At 37.3% G+C, this 18,359-nt stretch overlaps 2 protein-coding genes across 15 annotated transcripts in view; one reads left to right on the top strand and one right to left on the bottom strand.

Annotated features, from left to right (window-relative positions):
* Window positions 1-3,329, top strand: part of szt2 (SZT2 subunit of KICSTOR complex) — a 126,575-nt gene extending 123,246 nt beyond the window's left edge. For all 13 annotated transcript variants that reach the window (XM_017479539.3, XM_017479541.3, XM_017479540.3 and 10 more), the window contains 3 exons: window positions 130-243; window positions 1,718-1,786; window positions 1,903-3,329. In XM_017479539.3, the coding sequence (XP_017335028.2) occupies window positions 130-243; window positions 1,718-1,786; window positions 1,903-2,046 (327 nt within the window). In that variant the 3' untranslated portion in view covers window positions 2,047-3,329. The remainder of the gene's footprint in view (window positions 1-129; window positions 244-1,717; window positions 1,787-1,902) is intronic.
* hyi (hydroxypyruvate isomerase) lies at window positions 752-17,592 on the bottom strand. 2 transcript variants are annotated; one of them, XR_008397210.1, is made up of 9 exons: window positions 17,100-17,588; window positions 13,593-13,704; window positions 12,261-12,375; window positions 11,015-11,093; window positions 10,787-10,836; window positions 8,137-8,206; window positions 6,351-6,485; window positions 3,325-4,895; window positions 752-2,068 (listed from the first exon to the last, which is right to left on the bottom strand). XR_008397210.1 is itself a non-coding variant. In XM_047158523.2 (8 exons), the coding sequence occupies exons 1-8, from the start codon at window positions 17,296-17,298 to the stop codon at window positions 2,019-2,021; spliced, it is 810 nt and encodes a 269-aa protein (XP_047014479.1). In that variant the 5' UTR covers window positions 17,299-17,592; the 3' UTR covers window positions 752-2,018. The 2 variants fall into 2 exon arrangements, 1 of the variants encoding a protein (XP_047014479.1); XM_047158523.2 differs by lacking the exon at window positions 3,325-4,895 and having other exon boundaries at window positions 17,100-17,592.
* Between the last annotated feature and the right edge of the window lie 767 nt (window positions 17,593-18,359).

Below are 18,359 nucleotides of genomic sequence, written 5' to 3'. Positions count from 1 at the left end.
TCCATTTCCATGCATCTGATATTCCATATTATTTATTATATGGAAAGGAACAGCTGACATGTCTTATATTCCTTTATATAATAATATGTATACTCTGACAGTCTGATGTGAATCTTTGTGTGTTGACAGGAATGTTTTCTGACAATGAATCCGGCCTGGTACCAGAGTCTGATCAAGGTGCTGCTCTCACGTTTCCCACAGAGCTGCAGGCACTTCGTGGATGACTGTGGCATTCAGTACCTGGTAAGTGTTCAGCAGTTTAACGCTGTGTTCAAATGGAACTCGTAATTTCATGCTTTCAGCATGTGAGGTGTAACAAACCGTATGTTGTTTAAGTGGTTTAAGAAAAATACTGTTAAGTAGCAGGTCATTAGGAATGCTGACATACTTCACCCTGTTATTTTACAGGAAATGAAGCTAATGATTCAGCTAGCTAGCATACAGCTGTGTTGCCAGGTCTTTTGTATGGATAATGTAAAGGCATAGTAAGAGTGAACAACTGTTGGAAATAACATTTGACCTTTTTTTTTTTTTTTTTTTTTTTTTTAAAGCACCTTGCTGATTTGAACATGGGCTAGTTTTCCTTCTCTTTTTAATAACTAATTAAAAGCTAAAGTGGTGCTTGAAATTTTGTGAACCCTTTAGAATTTTCTATATTTCTGCATAAATGTGACCTAAAACATCGTCAGATTTTCCACACAAGTCCTTAAAGTAGATAAAGAGAACCCAGTTAAACAAATGAGACAAAATATTACATTTGGTCATTTATTTATTGAGGAAAATGATCCAATATTACATATCTGTGAGTGGAAAAAGTATGTGAACCTCTAGCAGTAGAGTCAGATGATTTCAATCAATGGGATGAGGTGTGAATGACCACCCTGTTTTATTTAAAGAACAGGGATCTGTCAAAGTGATCTTTTCACAACACAACACGTTTGTGGAAGTGTATCATAGCACAATCTGCTCTGATCTGACATCATAAGTAAGTTTAACAAAAAAACAAAACAATTATAAACGCTTGCCTCCAGTTGTGCGAGTCACCTGGCAGAAATCTGTGATCAGAAAAACACAATTTACATTCAAATAACTTTGGTTATGAGCATTTAGGCAACAGAAACTCTTTTATAATATCCACTTCTTTGCAATTACATATCCACATTTTATCCCAATTACCTTTTGTGTTTTAATTATATCCTGGGATTTTCTTTTCATCTGATTTTTTTTTATTTTTTTTAATTTATGCAACAAATTAGCATGAAATCATACATCAGCATGAAGTCTTGAGTCACCTTGAAATTTTCTAAATTAAACTGAGCTTGTCACACTTACTCTCTGTTAGAAGGAGGCTCATCTATTTCACATTTTCAGACCTTTGTGGTTTGCAGTGACACTTGCGTGCCTTTTAAAACGTTAAATTAAAGTCTTAGAAGGGATTAGAAGGAATTTAACATGGAATAATTGTCGGCAGCTCTGGACTGTCAGGAGGTTCGTTTCTGCATAATTCTCTAAATGAGAGACTCCAGATCAAAAGAAAGGACTTGGAAATGCTGGATTTTTTTTTCCTCCCATACTTTCCAAACAAACAGTGCATGTGCAATGCTTTAATGCTACAGTAGCTGACCCTAAATGGGTCATGCAGACAAGAGTGCAATTTAACTGAAAAGCTTTGGGAAATTGAAACATTACTATTTTAAATGTTGTCATTCTTTTCCAGGCTGTCCTTAACCAGAAGTTCACTGATTGCTTCGTGCTTGTCTTCCTGGATTCCCAGGCAGGAAAAACGGTGAGCTATTCAAATAGTGTCCTTAGGATGTTTATTCATTTCCATTTTGTGAGCAAAAGTGACAAGGCATATTTATGAGTTCAGATTCCTGTTCTCCATCCTCCTGCTCCCTACAGAGCTTGAAAGTTGTCTTTAGGGAGCCGTTGCCGTCCCAGGCACAGCCGAGCAGCAGTCCTCCTCCGCAGCTCGTCTCCATGTACCACCACCTTGAGTCTGTGATCAACACAGCCTGCTACAACCTGTGGACGGGTCTGCTGTAGGACGCTGATGGAGGTGGGCACGCTTTAACAAGGAAAAGGCACTGTGAACATTTATCAAGGATTTATGCACAAGCCTGCTGTTTCTGTATCAGGAAACACACAAGTGCTATAATCTGAAGATGAGCATTTAGCTGTGGGTTGGATATAAAATTACCTGCCAGGACATGCATAACCAATTTAAATTTTACTAGCTTGCTTTCAGGTAACTACTGAAAAATCATATGAAGTGGTATGAATGGGATTGTAGAAACTTCCTAACAAACACACCAATCCAACTGGTTGGAGAATGCTGGGTGAGGGTTGAGCTTTGATAGGGTGGTCTGACAGGATCCAGTGCTGCTGAAATGAGAGGAGAACTACCTCACAGTGAACGAATCAGACCGAATAACTTCTAAATGTGAAGGGTTTATTGCATTTATGGCTTTATTTGTCAGATGCCATTGGTGAGTAGAATAGTCCAATGGCATCATGATGGTTTGACAAAGTCAGAATTGTCTTATTCATCTTACTTCTTCATTAGGCTGTTTTTGTTCTCTCCTCTTTAGTTGGCTGATGACAGTTGATTTTTTTTTTTTTTTTTTTAAGTTAAACCAATCCCATTTAAAAACAAAAAAGAGAGAACGCACATTTGATTTAACATTGGCATTTGATGCACATGCACATTAATGACTCACCTCTAAATGAATGTGGATGCATGTTACATTTAAACACCTGATGACACATCGGTGTATACATGATAAAGTTACTGTTAGCAGTGCTAAGTAAGTTCTAATCACTATTTCTTCCAACAAAATGCGCAAAATTCCCTTACTGCCATTACGGTCAATCCAGAAGTGCCTAGTTTTTCTTTCTTGAAGAAATTGCTACATTGTCTCAACGTCGTGAGGAAGATCTTTGAAAATCACATTTTGGTTGGGCTCAATTCTGTCATTGTTGTGTCATGAAGAGTCTGTCTCAGTTTACAGGCAAAGCAGCAGGGAGATGTCTACTCACACACACGCACACACACCCTACCCTAGAGCTCAGTGGTAGCTGTATGGTTTGTGTGTGTAAGCCAAATATTAAGGAGCCTTTTTGAGTACTTCTGATTGTACTCTGTTGGATAGGACTATGTTACTATGTTCATGCATTCTTCTGATTTTCTCTTTTAAGTTAAGGACACTGGCTCATTGTGTGCATTTAGGCAATATTATAATCAGAGTGAAATGACTTGTACATAATGTACATAACTAAATAATTTGTAAGTATGCAATGTAACAATAAAAGTGACGTTGATACCTGAATCACTGAATCCTGGATTAAGAATACACCACGTAGAGTTGCCATATACTTGGGTCTCTTTGTAGGTGTACAGTTACTGTATTGATCATCGTCCCTTTAGACAGACAAAGATGACCGGGTGGTGGAGGATTCTCGGCAAAGTAGTGCCGATGACATGGTAACGTGTGTGTGACCTGGTTTTTAAAATATAATTTTTACAAATGCTTTTTAATACTTTTAGACCTGAACAAAAGGGAAAAATAACACTGTGACGAGTAAAATGTGGACATTTTTACTCCAAGTTTCTTGTCTGCTTGCCTTCTCTTACAACGTTATGCAAACGTTAAGTAAACCCAGGGATCAGTACGTTAAAAACAGAAAATGTAAAATGTGAAACCAGAAAAATCTCAAAAGATCATTTGCGACTACAGATCGAACAAGATGTTAAACCATAGGCTCAAATTTAAGACTTGATAATTAAAATACAACATATTGATAGATAAGATGACCTTAAAATTCATAAGATTTAATAACTTTTCAAGTCAACAGCATCCTATGGTTGGGAAAAATCACACTGATGCACAGTGTGATTTTACACGATTTATACACACTGTGCTGGACAAAGATATGGACTAACAAGGTAAGTGTGTTTAATAAAGTGTACATGGTTTTTAAAAATCCACCACAACACTCTTGCCATGTGCACCTACTGTCCTTTTCCTAACAAAATACCAGATTGTGAAATTTACAACTTCGACATCATAGCAATTTCATCATAGAATCTCTCTCAAGTATGTATTGGTGTACAGTCAATCCTCAACAAAGCACCCTAAACTTCTAAAAGAGTCCATCCAAACAGTCCTATCAGTAAAGCTGTGTAATTACTGCCCCAATTTCTGAAAATGTGCTTACATTTTCTATCCTTAGTTTCTGCGAAGCAGGCGATACGTCCTAAATCTCCCTGTACAGTATATGGGAGTTAGAGATTTCCTCCTAGATTAAATGTTGCTGACAGCAGGTAGCTGACAGAAACGGCTCTATTATATTCTAATAAGGCTGAAACATGGGACTGGTCCCAAACCACACTCTATAAACTATATAGGCCACAAGGTGGACTACAGCAGACTCAGTAACTGATTTCTAATTTAGTAAAATGGTTGCTGTAGTGTCAGCAAGTCAGGGAGTTAGTGTTTTGGTGAGACAACACCTCAACAGTGCACAGTGACAATGTGATTCGATTGACCTTTTTTAATAAAATCAATCATCTATAATTTTGTCAGGAGCTTTAGTTTCACCATCATCAGATCATTGCGGATGTGTTCAAGCATTTTATTACACGGACCCTATCTAAATAAATGTTGTCAAAGGTCCACAGTTTGGATAGTCATTATTGATCTTCCATATCAATTATAATAACATCGTTTGGAAGCTACTTCTTGTGGTGCTTTGTTGATTTCATGAGTGAGTATTACAGATGTGTACAAAATCACTGCACTATGTAGTGAACAGGATGTGATTTTACACATGTGACTGTCAGTGTTTACTCTCCTGGTATTTTTTCAGCCAACCCAGGCCATTTGCTGTAGAATCTGCAAAGAGTAGAGAACCATTTCAGCAAAAAAAAAAAAAAAAAAGCCTCTTTGAACATTTTTATATTCATTACAAACTGGCCTTTGTGACACAAAGTAAATAAATATCTACTTTCGTCTAAAAGACTTCACATTTGCATTACAATTCTCTTTTATTCTTGGTTGTTGCTCTAATTTAAAAAGCAACAAGTCAACCTCCAGCTGTCTCTTCTATTTTCCAGGTTTTTGTTCCAATAATAAATGGTAGAAGTCAACATATTTACGCTAGTCTATACTTTATACACATATCTCTGTGTACTTTAATTGAAAAGATATTAGTTTTGTTTTAAACATACTACTTTTATGAATAAGTAACATGAAACATTCATGATTGATTGGTTATCCGGCTATGTGCACTTGCTTTAAAGTTCCACAGCAAGATATAACTAGCTTAAGCAAGATGTGTGTATTTTGATCATAGCAGTGAAGCTGGTTAGACTACAATGACCTGTCAAAAGTAATCACACACAAATACTGTGAGCTGATTAAGGATTTGCACTTCATAAAATTATAATCAGATTCATAAATCTGCAGCTGTGACCGAGTTGCCTCTTTACGTCCTTGATGTTAGATTACAATGCACAGCTTATTTTCTTACAATACTGATGCTCTTTATGCTGGCAAAGAACACTTCTATAACTTAAGGCTTTTGTCTGAAAAATAGCACTGTTGTAAAGGTTTGACAGGCATAAACTAAGTGACTGGCTGAAACAAACAGGCTCTGAGTTTCAACTACAAATCAGAGCATTACTAGGGCTAACTATGGGTTTTAAAAAGATAAAATTGGGAATTCAATGCTGCATTCATGGATGACAATTTTTTTCTTCTCCCTGTAATCTTTGTTGAAAGTGAGCTTCGTATGAACTAGAACTGGGGGATGCTGGACAAGTCACACAATATGATTGGCCCAAAGAAGCTACTTGAGCCCATGTTTTGGACTGTTCTTCACTGTATCATAACTAATAAAATTTTATATGAAAAAGAAAAAGTAATGTTTGTGGCTTCGTTGTATGAATTCAAGGATCGCATCCTGAAGATACCAGTGCACCGCGGGGTCTTACTTGCTCTAGTAGGCTTACCTGTCTAAAATATCTAAACACATCTCAAATATTTTCTGCTGCAGTGGTAGCTCAGTGGTTAAGGCATTGGACTTCTGACCAGAAGGTCATGATCCCAGCACCACCAAGCTGCCACTGTTGGGCCCTTAACCCTTAACTGCTCAGTTGTATAAATGGAATATATGCAAGTTGCTCTGGATAAGGGCGTCTGCCAAATGAAATAAATATAAGGTTCTTAAGACAAGTATTGAGAACCACTGCTTCATTTCTTTTACTGTGAAATTCAGAAGTATAGAAAACATAATGCTGGACACACACACACTCAAATCTCTTTAATCAGAGCCAGTCAAGCACTCACCCAGAGGTTTGTATTCACAACCCACATATCCCTGGTAGCCCAGTTCCTCCAGCAGCTTAAAGATGTAGGGGAAGTTGATCTCTCCAGGACTATCGGGTTCATGGCGATCAGGAACTTGAGCAACCTGGATGTGACCTGCATGTAAACACAAACACAGGAGCTATTATAGTAATAAACCTGATTTATAATTGAATGAAGCTGATTATTTAAAAAAGCTTTATGGCACAGAGCCATAGCACATTCAATTTCCAGTCACATTTCTAAGTGCTTGTCATAAAAGAACAAATTACAAGCAGTAATACAATGAATGAAATGATCAAGTAAGAAAACATTCAAAATCAAACAATCCTGAAACGATTTTAAGCATGCACTACTCAGCTGCACTTGATACAGCAGAGGGATGTTTTAATGCATAGTGAAGGAGAGCACTCCTGACATCTGCAGTGGTAATAAGATGAGAAAGGGCATGACTTCAGTTAAAGTTCATCTAAAATGTGCAGTCTGACATTTAAAGCCAAGGTAGAAAATAAAAGCAATTTCTATCTTTTCATGCACTCTTCAGTCATAATGAACGCTTAATGCTGTCATTATACTTCATTTGTATACAGTTTCGGTGTTTTTAAAACTGTGCTGTTGTTGTTTTTTTTTTTTCTGTTCCGTTGCTTAATAAACCATCAGATCGTTACCCAATACATGCAAATGTACTGTATGTCTTAGGGGATGCAGATAAAGACTCTTTAGAACATTATGTAAAAATAAGCAGGGTTCCTGTCACTGCTTAATGGACTAATCTGCACTAGGAACTAATTTCCTATTTTCTCTGTTATTGCAACACTTAATAGTTGTAAAATGATCAAAAATACAGGGGGGGATGCTTATAAACACTGACAGTGTACAATTTCCAGATATAATCACTGCTATTGAATTAATCCCTTGCTAATCATCTCAAATCATGGATGACACAGTAATGGGTCTGATCATGATGTACTGACCATCACAAATATTCAGTATAATATGCAGTGGTGCCAATATCTAGCCATAGCATTTATGATTTTTTTAACCCCTTGCTACAGTGATATTGGAGAAACCCGAAAAGGTGTCACGTGTCACATAGCATCACAACAAAATATTGCCTTGCATACATCTAAAACACAACAAACAAATAAGCTAGGTAGTCAACATTACCCCTGCATGCTACGATTTGTTAGGAATGTTTAGCAACAGATTTTATTTCACTTGTGGATTTACTAACAATCCCAAGGCTGGTCTAGGCTTCTTCCAACTTCTGCAAGAATCTGTAGGAGGTTCTTACATATTTGCAGGTTTCCATTACATTGGGGCGAGGTAGTAAACAGAAAGTAATAATAGGTAAAAATGTGTGTTTTGTTGGAGACAAGGATGCTACAGTTTTACTACATCTATGTTGGATGATAGAGTATAACCTCAAGAGAACTAACAATGTACAGTAGGGTCTTTGCACGTTCCATTAAAGCTCATAAGAGTTTCCCCTCCACTTCATACGTCACTACTGGCTAATCACTACACAGGTTTGTGGCATGGTTGATGTTTCTGTTTCAGAGAGCGATCCTCTCAAAATTGATTTCCGAACCTTCCAAAAGGCTTCAAAGGCCTGGTCAGAAGTGTGCATAAAACACATAAGAATGCTTCCTATTGCTTTTATAGTTCACCTTCCACTGAGACTTACAACCGAGTGGTTTTTGCTTTGCTTATAACAAATACATTTCCTCTGGAAATTTCAAAACTAGATGTTGAGTGTATTCCTTGCCTATTAAGGGGAAATATCTCCGGATGTTCTGCGTCAGGTTCCCGTCCATTATCTGCCAGTGGAAAATGTCCTGCAGGAGGGAAGAAAATGATGGCTAATGTCAAGCGCACATAGAAACCTCAATAGACTTCTGTGATTTAGGGGAAATCTCATCCTTCTCAACTGGTGTTTTATCTTCACTGTCCTTAATCACATCTCACTGTATCCCCTTGCTCTAATGTCTCTTCAGAGTAAAAGCTGACAACAGAAAGTGAGCTGAGACGCATTATAGCCATTTCTCTGCTGCCTAGCTTTGTGCCTTCAGGCTGCACAACAAAGTCACCAGATCTGATTTATTTACCTACAAAATCAAGAACTATTGGAATGTGGTTTCTTTACCTTCAGAAAACAGTTATGAGCACTTTATTACCATCCATACCAGTATCAACTGCACACACTGCCAAAAATGACATTTTAGTAAGTGAAAATACCTTGAATATAGTCAAATCTATTTAGTATTTCCTATTATAAGATTACAATAATGCAAATATTATGAAACATATTTCTAGACATCTACTCATTTGAAGCTTGTAGTTTTCCTATTCTACTGTCAGATCATTTTGCTCATTTTAAGCATTTATTTCTACAAAGAAGCAAAATTATCGGTCAATAGAATAAGAAAACTGCAAGCTTCAAATGTGTAATAATGTCTAGAACTATCTTTAATAAGCATATATTTCATTTATTATAATATTATAATAAGAAATACTAGATACATTTGACTATATTCAAGATATTTTCAACTGCTAAGATGACATTTCTTTTGCAGTGCATGAAATAGTCTATCCTGACTATAATCACTCTTTATAACCTTTATGTCATTATCAACTTTATATATGCTACTAAACATTAGTCCTATAGTCTATGGCTAAAATGTTTTATTATTTAGAGCAAGGGTGTCAAACTCAAATTCTGCCTGAGCATTTTTGTGATCCCTTGAAGGGCCATAATACAAGTCTATTAAATTTTTATTTTATTTTTTTTAAACCTATTATCTATCCTATAGCTTAACACAGATAGCTAGAACAGGAATGCAGATGGTTACTACACTACGATATGTTGTGAATTCCAGATAGTGTTTTTGCAAGGTCACACTGGCTGTATGAAACGAGACAGAATGCCTTGGGCTTGAACAAAAAATGTGTCCCTATAATCTGGAAAATGCAATATATCCAAGGCACTATTCTGTTCAGGATTAGACAATGTCTTGGCTTAGACGTTTCTGTCTGCTTTAATTGCTGTAACTATACTTGTGTATGGATCAGTACTCCTGGGAATATCAGCAGTGCAGTCATGTGCACCATTGTATACCGTAATTTTCGGACTGTTGAGCGCACCTGAATATAAGCCGCACCGACTAACTTTAAAAAGAAATTTTTTTTTGTACATATATAGGCCGCACTTGTCTATAAGCCGCAGGTGTCCACGTTGTAACATATTTACACAGAAAGATGTTACACAAAGATTTATTTTTAACTTTTAATTAAATACGTACCGTAAATGTTTTTTTTCCGAACAGTGCCTGTAACACGGCTGGTTAAAAAAAATAATAAAAATACAGTTGCCTACCAGGAAAAGTCACTGATCGCTATCTTCATCTTCCTCCTGCGCACTAAAACCACTAAAGTCGTCGTCTTCAGTGTCGGAATTGAACCGCCTCAGAATTACCGGCACTTCGTCACACACTTCCTCAGTCTCTCTTTCGTTGTCGCTCTCAATGTCACTTACATCTCGAGGCAAATTCAGCCTTGAGCTTGTGCTGTCCTCTTCATCACGCAGCAGTCCAGCCTTTCGAAACCCGTTGGTGATGGTAGATTTTTTGACACTGCTCCACGCTGTTAGGATCCACTGGCAAACCTGAGCAAAAGTTGCTCTTCGCATGCTATTTCCTTCTTCGACAGCCAGATCGATTGCCTTTAACTTGAAAGCTGCATCATATGCATTTCTTCGTGTGTTTTCCATGATGAGGGTGTGTGCATGAAGCGCAAAATGACTGAGTGCGTTTGATTTAATTCGAACAGTTTCATTGGTCCACTGTGACCTGTTCGGTAATTTCATTGGTCCGATGTGACGAGGCTAAATGTTTTGGCGGCATGAAGCTCGTTAGCCCGTAAAAATCCATAAATTAGCCGCGTCATTGTTTAAGCCGCAGTGTTCAAAGCGTGTGACAAAAGTAGCGGCTTATAGTCCAGAAATTACGGTAGTTGGAATAGTATTAAGAATTGTGGGATGACATGAAATGCCATATAACACTGCAATGTAGATGCAGTACTTTCCCCAGTGTGGTTTGGGAACATGCTAGAATGTTTTTTAAACCAATTTTTATTCTTCATTAGTTTATTAAAGCAGGATACAACTTTCCCTCGTATATAATATGAGGAATGTGCATTTTTTTGCAAATAAATAGGTTAAAATAGGTTTTTGTGCTGTCATCTGTGTTATTCTGATACATCTTCATACTGATTTGGTGCATGTATTATTTAGAATACCTGACTAGAATAAAATGTATTTTATTAATGAATATAGAAACAGATGACTGAATACGCATATTTCCTGTTATTATAAGCAACCATTATAAATGAATCTTTTTTTTTTTTTTTTTTTGACTCACCATCTGTAGTTTCATGTTTGGATGGTCAACTTTCTGAAGGACTGCAGCTGCTATAAGAAGTAACAAACATCAGTGGGGGCAAACATCAGTTAATAATATTCTTTTTAAATATGTACGTCCTAGGGTTTGTTTACCATGTAAGCTCCTTGTTTCAGACCTAAACTACAGTTTGAATAAGATGTATATTTCAGAGTAAGTACAGTGACTTGAGATGAAATCCAGAGTTACCCTGATGTGGCGAGTCCAGGAAGTATTGAGGGTCAGTTATCCTTGTGTTGATAGGCTCAATCAATCCCATAATGCCCTCCTGAAAATTAAACAAGCATTGCACTTTCTGTGCTTCAAAATGTATACTACAAAGCAGTACAAACACTGAAAAATACTTAGTTTGCAATGCAGTCATTACATTTAACAGATAAAAATGAGCAGTACGTTTTTTCCTCATTCATATTCATAGTCTAATGTGTGATGTAAGCAAATTATGCAAAATAAAAAACAAAAATAATAAAGTCCATTTGTGACATGTGAAAAGGTCTAGATGTGTAGCTGTGATTCACCTTAACTCTGCCTTAAATCCACCACCACAAGTCACATGGTCAGTGCAGCAGTAGGATGCTGGATTATAATGTGTAAAATATCTCTCCACTTATCAGAGGAACCGCATCAGTCCTTCAAGAAACTGACAGATGTTTATTGCGTTCTTCTTGATTCTTACTTAATCATTGCCCTTTCCAATTTTGACTCCATGGATCAAGTTAAGGACTATTCATCAGTAGGGTAAGCATTAAAGTTCCAGCACTGCCATTGTTGAGTGCCTGAGCGAGGCCTTTAACCCTGAAATACTACAGGGAAGCTAGAGCTGACACTGTGCTCTGAACCCAACTTTTATTCCAGCCTGGTACATGCAAAGAAAAACATTGTTCTGTACTGTACACAAGTATATGTAGATGATGATAAAGCCTGTCTCATTTTTGATCGGTGTTTGAGCTGTTTCTGAGTTTTATACCCATTACTCAGTGTATATCTGTCTTTGTGCTTTCCAAAGTGTGTACAGTCAGTGAATATAAGGAGTGGTGTGCCCACTTGTTTTTCTCCAATGTTTTATTTATTTATTTATTTATTTTATAAATGTATGCCTTGTTATCCACAATGTTCTAGTCTAATTTATTATTTTTATTCTCATGCACAAGCTTTTTGATTTGGAGTCCATTTTAGATTGACTACTATAGATTTACTTACTCGGACTGCTTGTGATCAAGTCTAGTTTGTTATCTCTAAGATTATAAGACAAGTCCTTGTGTTGTGGCTTGCCTTACTCCTCAGACATTTTGTAATCCTGACATTAGACATACATAAACATTTACCACATGCCACAGAAAAAGATGTGTCTTCTCCAGCACAAACAAGGCCAGTTCTCTAATAATACACTAAACCTTGGTAGAAGAAGACTGGAAGGGTTTAAGGCTTGTTTTACCTTTGATAGAATATCAGCAGCATGTTTCAGGTTCTGCACAAAGGTGGTTTCCATTTCCACACCAACCTCAGACAGCTGTGCCCCTGCCGGTACCCGCCCTGCCATCACATGGATCCTGCAGAGAAACATGAACAGAAGTTCCAATTCAAAGGAATAAGATAATGGAATTTAGCAAGTCTAATGCTTAGTGATTTTATTAGCTTCAGGACATCTCACCGAATTTAAGGTCCTGTTACAGTAACCCCAAATTCCCACTAGACTATGATACTAGAGCAGTGCATCACACACTTTGTGAGCACAATCATTCTTCATTTTTATCAAGAAGACTATTGCCAAAATGTAGAAACTTGTCAAAGAAACATCAGGGATTGGAAGCAGATGGTGTTTGGACAGCTGCAATTACAGCACAGATCAATAAATATGTGAAATAAGACAGTGGGGCAGTGAATAAGAAGAATATGCATCTTTATGAGTATGATTTTACATAAAGTTCACTATGTATAGAATGTGTAGTTGTAGGATCTCAATTAATGACTCTGGAGTTAATGTTTCACTTATGCAAGTGAAAAAAAGCTGAAATATTTAGAAAAAACAAAGGCAGCACGATGTGGACTCTGGTTTTACCTTCATTGTGGGTGTGGATTGAAATACTTGCTAAAAAGAAGCATAATTGCTGCACGTCAGAAAAAAATCTTTCCAGAAAGATGTACAGTGTGAATTGAACTGTAGAGTACATCAACACTATAAAATAACATGGAATTATGCAGTGATCAAGAAATGTGTTGAACAAATCAAAGCTATTTTATATGTTCAATTCTTAACAGTATTCCTTTGCACACGCTTTATATCTTCTCAAACAGCTTCATGAAGGAACGTCACTCAGGAGGCTTTTTTCCCCCCTTTTCTCTAATAAGCTCCTCATTGCTTCTCCTAAGCTCTAAATGAAAACATTGTTTTGGGAAGTTATTTAATTTTAAGTAGAAACTACATGCCATAAGTTAATACTAACTTTTAAAAATACATTTTGATTTCGAAATAAATCTGAACATGGCCAATAACTTCACTGTTTACAGCTGACTCAAATTACAAGAATTATCCACTTATTATTCATTTATTTAAAGTCTTCTAGTCAATGAAAAATATATTCATCCTTGTGTCCAAATTTTTGATAGTGAGAGAGATAAATTCATTGAAATCTCTATCATTTGCATTTATTTCGTAAACAGATAAAAGTGATAACATTAGGTTAATACAAACTAAGTATCCTGTCAGCACCTGCTAAAGGTATACATCTTGTAGTCCAGAAAATACGCGACAACAAACTAACAATACCTCTTGCAGTCCAGTGCTTTAGCATACTGTACAGCCTGAGCCAAACCCTGTCTGAAATCCTGCTCTCTCCCAGGCACAGCACCCAGGCCCAGCTCACCATTCTTGACATCACCTGAAAAATCACACACACACACACACACACACACACACACTTCATTAATGTTGAGTCTGACTTTTAAAGCGACAACAAATTAGAATTAGGTCATGCGTGTAATTAAGCTGCCTCCACAATACAGTAAGAAGTTTTCTGTCACTTCAATTATCACCTCTTTAAGATCTCAAGTCTGAACAGTTTGTCTGATCTTAGAGAACAGATTGTGCTTTGTGTGTTATAGTGCTTTTTACAGTACAGACTGTAGCTAAATTCCTAGTAGGTAGCGACAGTGGCAAAGAAAATGCTTTAGAATTGAACAAAGGAAGAAGAAACCTTGGGAGGGACCGAAGACTCGGCAAGGTCAGTCCACAATCTATATGCAAAATGAATATTCATGGCTTGATACAATATACTAGTTATTACTGGAATCATTCGTGTAGTTAAGGAAGCGCATGCAGGAATAGGACAGGAGTTTGTGTGTCTCAGGATGACAGGAGCAGGATCCAGATGAGTCAGGAGGTTATCCACAAAGAGCCAGTGTTTCATTCCAATTAAACAGACAAAGACATTCTTTGGCACCACTGTATTTTATTGTACTATAATAGCAACCCAATCCCACTTATGAAGATCAGCTGCCCAAGATTTTGTTCCAAAATAAATTAATCCAATATAACCAGTCTAATCAAGGTCCCAAGTGGCATTCATCCTAAGCGGTGGTGAGAATCTCTGTTTCAAGATGGGGCATTTCAAAAAAAGGACAATGGTTCAAGATTTCCCTGCTCGAACAGACCTGCTCCATAGTGTTATCAAGCCCTGTAAGGAAAAAAGGCTTATAAATGGAGCAGAAAAGTAGGTCTTCAGGCCTGAAGCTGGACACCCTTGCACTGAAAGAGTTAGGATGAAAGTCCCAACTCTCAGTGCCTGTCAGCCAAGACAAACACACCAAACCCGCTGGTCTATTTGTAAACAATAAAACACCAGTACCACAGTCTGTTCATATATTGCCTATGGATTCTAAGGAGGTCAGTTATTATAAGCTAAATACTGTTGGGACGATTTGTGCTCGTGTTATGTTACATTATGTTGTGTGTTATCGCTGATAACGCTTTGTAAGCATGAGCACCTAAACTCCACCAGTTGAACATAAGTTTGATCATTAGTCAGGGTGGATAGTTGAATCAAAGCTGTACGTTGATAGTAGGTAGTTTAACGCTAGCGCAGTGTAGAATTTTGGTTGCAGCACAGACACTTCGGCAATCAGAAATAAACAAGACGCATTACGTCGACGATCAAGACGTGTCTAGACAATACTTTTTCCCCACAGTGAGATGTTTACTTCAAGTTTGTTATGTGTGAACTGTAGATAAAATAACAAAAACAAAATACATTTTGCTTTCCAATACAATGCATTGGCGACTCAATTTTTGGTCAGCCACTGACTTCCAAATCATGTATTCTAGCTGTAAATTTTGCCGTATTTCTGAACACTTTTAAATATTTTATCATGTAGTATAAGCACAGACTTAAGTCTGTAAGTTGCTTTGGATAAAAGCATTTAGCAGATGAGTATGTGAATGTTTAATCCAGGCAGCACAGTGGCACAGATCCAAGGTCCCTGGTTCAATCCTGAGCTGGAGTTTCAGTCTGTGTGGTGTTTTCACATTTTCTTCCTGTGTCCATGCAGATTTGATCTTTCTCTTTTTCTGTTTCCACCAACTTCCTAAAAACATGTCGGTTGGTGGATTGGTAAATATAAACTGCCTCTAGGTGTGAATGGATGTGTGCATGATGCCCTGTGATGCACGGTGTTGCCCTGTCTAGGCTCCGGATTCACCGTGACTCTGAGCAGGATAAAGCGGTTACTGATGATGAATGAATACATCAATCAATCGATCGATCGAATGCCAGCAGTGCAGCAGGGGCAACCTGGCATTTGACCTGGCACTTTTCAAACTAATGGTGCGATGGCCCAGCACTTCAGGCAATAACACACAGGTCTGACTCAGTTGAAAAACCAATCAAAACTTTCAGTTCAGCTACTAATCATGCGTTGAATCAGTATCGCTAACAAGTCAATATCTGATATGACACATATTCTGTATTCTGAATCGATTAAAGTAAAGTCATTCCTAAAATTACATTCTTCAATTAAATTAAGTAAGACTATATGGGAAAAGGTTTAGAAAAAGAGATAATTACAGTGACAAATGGCCTATTGCAGAATGTGAACATGTCTTTGATTTTTAAAACATATTTTAGAATGAGTGCTATCAAACTAATTTGTGAACTGTTATTAGCTGCCTGAGGAGTAAAATGCAAAATGAAGCATGTGGGGTCGAAAAAAAACTACTCTGACTTTCAGTAAAAGGTGTGTTGTGCCCTGTTATTAAAAAATATTGTATGGTAGCACTAATTGTATTGTTCTCTGCTTTGCTTGTATTTCCTCATTTGTCACTCTGGATAAAAGTGTCTGCTAAATGAATAAATGTTATCAGTCTGAACATAACAGGATTATGGAGTGTTTTTTTTTTTTATTGTTGCAGCCAAAAATGTTTGATTATTTTTTGCAGCTTTTTTCTAAATTTGTGATGCAACTAGCAGTTTTTTTTTTGTTTAGTTTTTTTTTGCAGAAAACTACATGAATTGGCAATACTGCAATTGAGTGAAACTGAGTCTTTCATAGTGATGTTTGTTGGCAAATGATACCATTTAGTTGTACTCATGTTTGACGCATGTGAATCGAAGAGGGGTTTGACCGAATATACCATGTGATCTAGTCACATGACACGTCTTGGCCCAAATCTGAAGAAAATGTATGGTAATTTTGTTCCTATGGTAAGTTCCTCCGAATATTGCGGAGTTTGCTTGATTGTGTATTCATTTCTGCAACTGCAAAATCCAGGAGGGACTGTGTTATTATATAGACCCTGGCTCTATATAGCACTAAAAGCAAAATACATAGTCTGTGTGATTTATAGACCAATGGCAGATGTACATATTCTCTCAGACAAAAATGTTGCCATCTTTGGAGTAGTGGTGTGACCCCTGAATCATACAGTCGGTCAGGTGCTCTCAGTGCCCTGTACATGTTCAAGTTTCCTTTAAGCCCACACCTGAACCTCACACCATGTAGTTATTATGAAGCTCTTCGGGTTTGAATCAGGTGTTAGAACAGAGAAAACTGGATCTTGAAACACGCACTTCCATTCATTGCTAAAGGTGAAAAGCTCAACTCTCAAAGCCCGTCTGTGAAAACACAAGTGGAGGAGACAAAGTAAAAGAAGACAGTCCATAGCAGGTAAATATTGGTGGGAATGCCACTTTACATGCCATGACGGTGTGCTTGGCGGCTGTGTAAAGTTCAGTGAGTAAGTTTAGCTGAACTTGTCCCTGACATGTTTGTGTGCTCTTACCCGGGGGAGTGTTAATAAGAGCCACCTGCAGTCCAGTTTCCTCTCTGACTTTCTGCAGCTCTCTCAGGTCAGAGCCGTACAGCCAAGCCGCCTCCACAGCCTGGAAACCTGCACACGCAGCTGCTCGCAGTCTCTCACTCAACTCGGGCAGCTCCGTGAACAACCAGGAGATGTTTGCGCAAAATTTAAGCGATGTCATGTTCTCTCGTCTGCTTGGCTGTTTGCGCTATCGACCTTTATCTAATCTACCTAAAAAAAAAAAAAAAAAGATGATTAGGTAAGCAAATCATTAACCTAACGCTTAGCCTGTTAGCATGCTAGTCTGCTTAAGCAGCTGTTTCACAATGCCAGCTAGCATATTAGGAGTGATTTATACAGTCTCAGTGCGCCTGCATATTTGTTTATCTTATCTTTTTTGATAGAGAGACAAACAAAGAAACAAACAAATACACAAGTGACAGGAAACGTTTATGTGACTTGGCTTGGTGTTAGAGGTTTGTTTACCTCTGTCCGGTACTATGACAGATTCCAGCACTTACTTATTTTGCTGTCCAATCGGCAAACGCCAGAGTGTGAACCAGCCAATCATAACGAAGGAGGCGGGTCACTACCAGCCAAACTCTATTTCCAGTGTTTAAATAACAAAAATGAGTTCTTTAAAGTATAAATGAATGAATGTATGAAAATGGAATAGAAATGGTGGAAAATATCACATTAAGCTTCTAGCCGTTCTTTTTTGACACACACAGAAGGCTAATGCTGTCATGTTAAGGCATGGTACACTGTGTATGTCAATATTACTCTAATTCCCTAATATTTCCCCCTGTTAATATATTTCCCTAAGTGATGTCATATTCTTGACTATCTAATTTATTTGCTAAAGAGTGCTGTTGATGATTAATTAATGTCTAATGATTCCTAATTGTTGTCCTGGAGTATTTTATTTCCTCTCACATATCTCACTTATATAAGGAATAAAACATGATAATGCACTTTGTTATGTAATTAATAACACACAAGACCATGCTATTAGAAGAAAATAATACATGCAGGGGCGGTGCATTACAGCAAGACACAAAGCAGATTGTATTATTATTGTATTAATTTTTCTACTTATACTACAGCAATTTACCAATGATTAAGACTTGTTCAACTTTAATAATGCTTCTTAATGCACTGTTTATAGTTACATTTAATGTCATGGGATGTCCACGAGACAAGTTAGTGCCTGTTATCACTTACACTATAGTAACTATAATA

This window comes from Ictalurus punctatus, chromosome 11 (genome assembly GCF_001660625.3).
Source record: "Ictalurus punctatus breed USDA103 chromosome 11, Coco_2.0, whole genome shotgun sequence".
NCBI classification, from domain to species: Eukaryota; Metazoa; Chordata; class Actinopteri; order Siluriformes; family Ictaluridae; genus Ictalurus; species Ictalurus punctatus.
Note: the sequence above shows the minus strand (reverse complement) of the source record. Positions and strands in the feature narration are given on the sequence as shown.